Below are 2,848 nucleotides of genomic sequence, written 5' to 3' on the forward strand. Positions count from 1 at the left end.
GAGCTTCTTCACTTCCTGCCCAGAATGTGTGTGAGCCTTATAAGCAGAAGGCTTTTTATTGCTGAAATCCTGTAAATAAGCTGCTGGTTTTGATGTTATAACAATATAAATGGCTGCTAATTGAAAAAGAGTGGTTTTAATAATTTTCAGACACACCTTGCAAATGTGCTTATAATGAGTTGGCACTCGGCCTTTGAAGGTCAGAAGCTTCATTTGGCGTGACTGTCCGGATTGATAAAGTGTAGTAAATGCCTTGAGTGCAGAGAGCTAATTGCAAACAAGCTTACACACACATAGGTTATGATTAGAATAGGTCCCTAGAAGGCTTTTGAATGTTTTAAACCAAGTGTGGTTTAAAGTGTCACTAGAACCAAGTGTCACTAGAAGGTTATTAGTTAATCACAGTTGATTTATGTAATGTAAAAAGCATTTAAGACTGAGTAACTTCAGTTTTTGAGGATAAGAGAGTGTTCCTAGATCAGAGTAAGCTGCTGTAAGTCAATTGAAAACAATTTAATTAAATCTTAAATAATTTATACTGATAACACAACTGATTTTAAGCCATACCTTTAAATAACCAAAGTTAATGAAGTTTTCTGAGCTGCCATGACACAGAGAAAGTGGAGTGTTTCACCCTGAAAGGATGAAATGATGCTCTGCCTTTGTAGTCAAGTTCAAACATAGGCCGTAAATAAATATGAGCCACTAATAAGCGTGACATAATTAATAATTTCAAACGATAAAGCACATTGAGTTACAAAATAACAGATAACAAAATTTATGAGCACGCAATAAAGTGGACCTGTTAGAACCCCTTTGACATTTGTCCCTTCAACAATAAATGATTATATTGTGTCCCATGCATTAAACAGTTCCATTTAACACAGATAATTTCCTATTTATATAAAATATAAGCAAACATGGCAGTGCTGCATTCTGTCACTTGTTGTATAAAAATTACTGAAATGGAGGGTTTGCTGGGGGTCAGCTGTGAGTGTCACGTTGTCGCACATGAAGGTGATGCACCTTATGAGATGACAGTGTGGTCTGAGATTGAGGTGCATGAATTAAATACCTATGTGCAACGTTGTCTTCTCCTATTTCGAGGCTTAAAGGAGATAACTGAGAATGAAAATGATCCAAATTGGGTGCCTACAGACGCGGCTCATTTTGCCTATGCTACGGTAGAACACGGTGAATTTGTCACTTTGTGAGCAAACAATTTAGGAGTTGGAAACCCTCCCCTGTACCAAAGGTCTATTAGAATCTACATCTCTTACCTCTGACATGCAGCACTACTTTCTGTCTCAGGATGTCTCTGTCCCTGTAGATGGTGCAGATGTAGCCTCCTGTGTCTCTCTCTGTGGGGTATTTCAGGGTCAGACTGAGGTCTCCAGTTCTCAGCAGGTCTTCGTTCATCTTTGCACGGCCACAGTAAAGGTTGTCTTGTTTTTTCAGGTGGTCACTTCTGTTTGCATGGACATGGACGATCTTGAGTTCTCGGTCAGAGCGAGTCCACTCCACTGTTGTGTCCTCAGGCAGGTCAGGTTTTGTTTTGCAGGGCAGGATGACAGAGTTTGACTCTTCCTCCACCTTCACCTCCACCTGTTGGTCTGAGAGGACAATAAACCACAATATCAGCTGTAAAAGCAGCAGCACACTTACAGATGGTAAGTGGAGCACAGCTGAGTATCTTGTGAATAAAATTTCATTCACACTAACTGGATGAAACGAGAGAGCTTTTTTTAGCTTTTAGTCCTAGAAACTAGAAGCTGTTAATAAATCTGTTTATAATGATAAGTTTGATTGCAGCTCCTTGAGTCTGTACAGCATCAACACACTTCCTATTGTTGTATTGTGCAGTCCAATTAGATCAGTGGTGTAAGCTTTGTTTCACTGTGGATGTAGCATTTTAAATGGTTTGAATCTAACCCTCCACATGCATTAAAGACTATTTAGGAAATGTTTCCTTTACTTTGACCTCTGACCTTTGTCTCCAGTACTGCCTTTGATCCGTAATTACAGCAGGTGTTGTGATTTGTTGCTGACCTTTGACCTTCAACTGTATATCTCTCAGCCTGCGTTCTGCTCTCCCATCACTGATGGAGCAGGTGTAGTTGCCGCTGTCAGTCTTTATTGGTTTTCTCACAGTGAGGCTGAAGTCTAAAGTGTCCAGAGCATCAGGCCTCATTGATGTGCGCCCGCTGTAACGCTGGTTTTGTCCTGTTATGTCATCTGTTTCTTCCTGTCTCACGTGGACAGATTTGGGATTGAGATCGTTGCGAGTCCATGTTACTGTGGGGTCCACAGGTATTAAACCTGAGTACTGACAGGGCAGCAGGACAGATCTTTCCCCCTCATTCACCTCCACCACCACCAAGGCATGCTGGGAAACTGAGGACACACAAACAAACAAAATATCTGCAGGTAAAGAAATCACAGCTTAATCTGAACATGTTTAATGTAGATGTATTCTGCTGTTAGTGTAGTTACACATGCTCATAGTTATAATGGAAATGTTAATGAATGTTGTGATGCATTCATGGAAAATTGTCTGCTCAGTTCAAAGAGGACGGGAAGCACAAACCTGCACGATCTCCTCCTGCTGCACTTCAACACATTAAAGAGAGAGAGATGAAAGAAAAGCTGATGATGAGAGCAGAGAGAGGAAGGTGTACTTACCGTGCAGGAGGATCACAAACACCACAAACATCTTCATGTTCCTGTCAAACTCAGAGACTCTTTAAAGCCAAACTAAAGTGAAAGAAGAAAATCCTCTGAGGAAACTCACTGAAACTGAAGTGAAGCCAAAGAAAAAGTCCAAATGAAATCCAAATAAAAGTCAGTA

The 2,848-nt window shown here is 40.5% G+C and overlaps 1 protein-coding gene across 1 annotated transcript in view; it reads right to left on the reverse strand.

Moving 5' to 3' along the window:
* Positions 1-406: 406 nt before the first annotated feature.
* The window catches only part of LOC102289204, a 3,210-nt gene continuing 768 nt past the window's right edge, over positions 407-2,848 (reverse strand). Inside the window, exons 2-4 of the mRNA XM_042217162.1 lie at positions 2,683-2,748; positions 2,050-2,394; positions 407-1,613 (exon numbers count right to left, since the gene is read on the reverse strand). Coding sequence (XP_042073096.1) covers positions 1,261-1,613; positions 2,050-2,394; positions 2,683-2,719 — 735 coding nt within the window. The 5' untranslated portion in view covers positions 2,720-2,748 and the 3' untranslated portion in view covers positions 407-1,260. The remainder of the gene's footprint in view (positions 1,614-2,049; positions 2,395-2,682; positions 2,749-2,848) is intronic.

Source organism: Haplochromis burtoni, unplaced genomic scaffold (genome assembly GCF_018398535.1).
Source record: "Haplochromis burtoni strain Fernald_Lab_line unplaced genomic scaffold, NCSU_Asbu1 Contig_1648, whole genome shotgun sequence".
NCBI lineage: Eukaryota > Metazoa > Chordata > Actinopteri > Cichliformes > Cichlidae > Haplochromis > Haplochromis burtoni.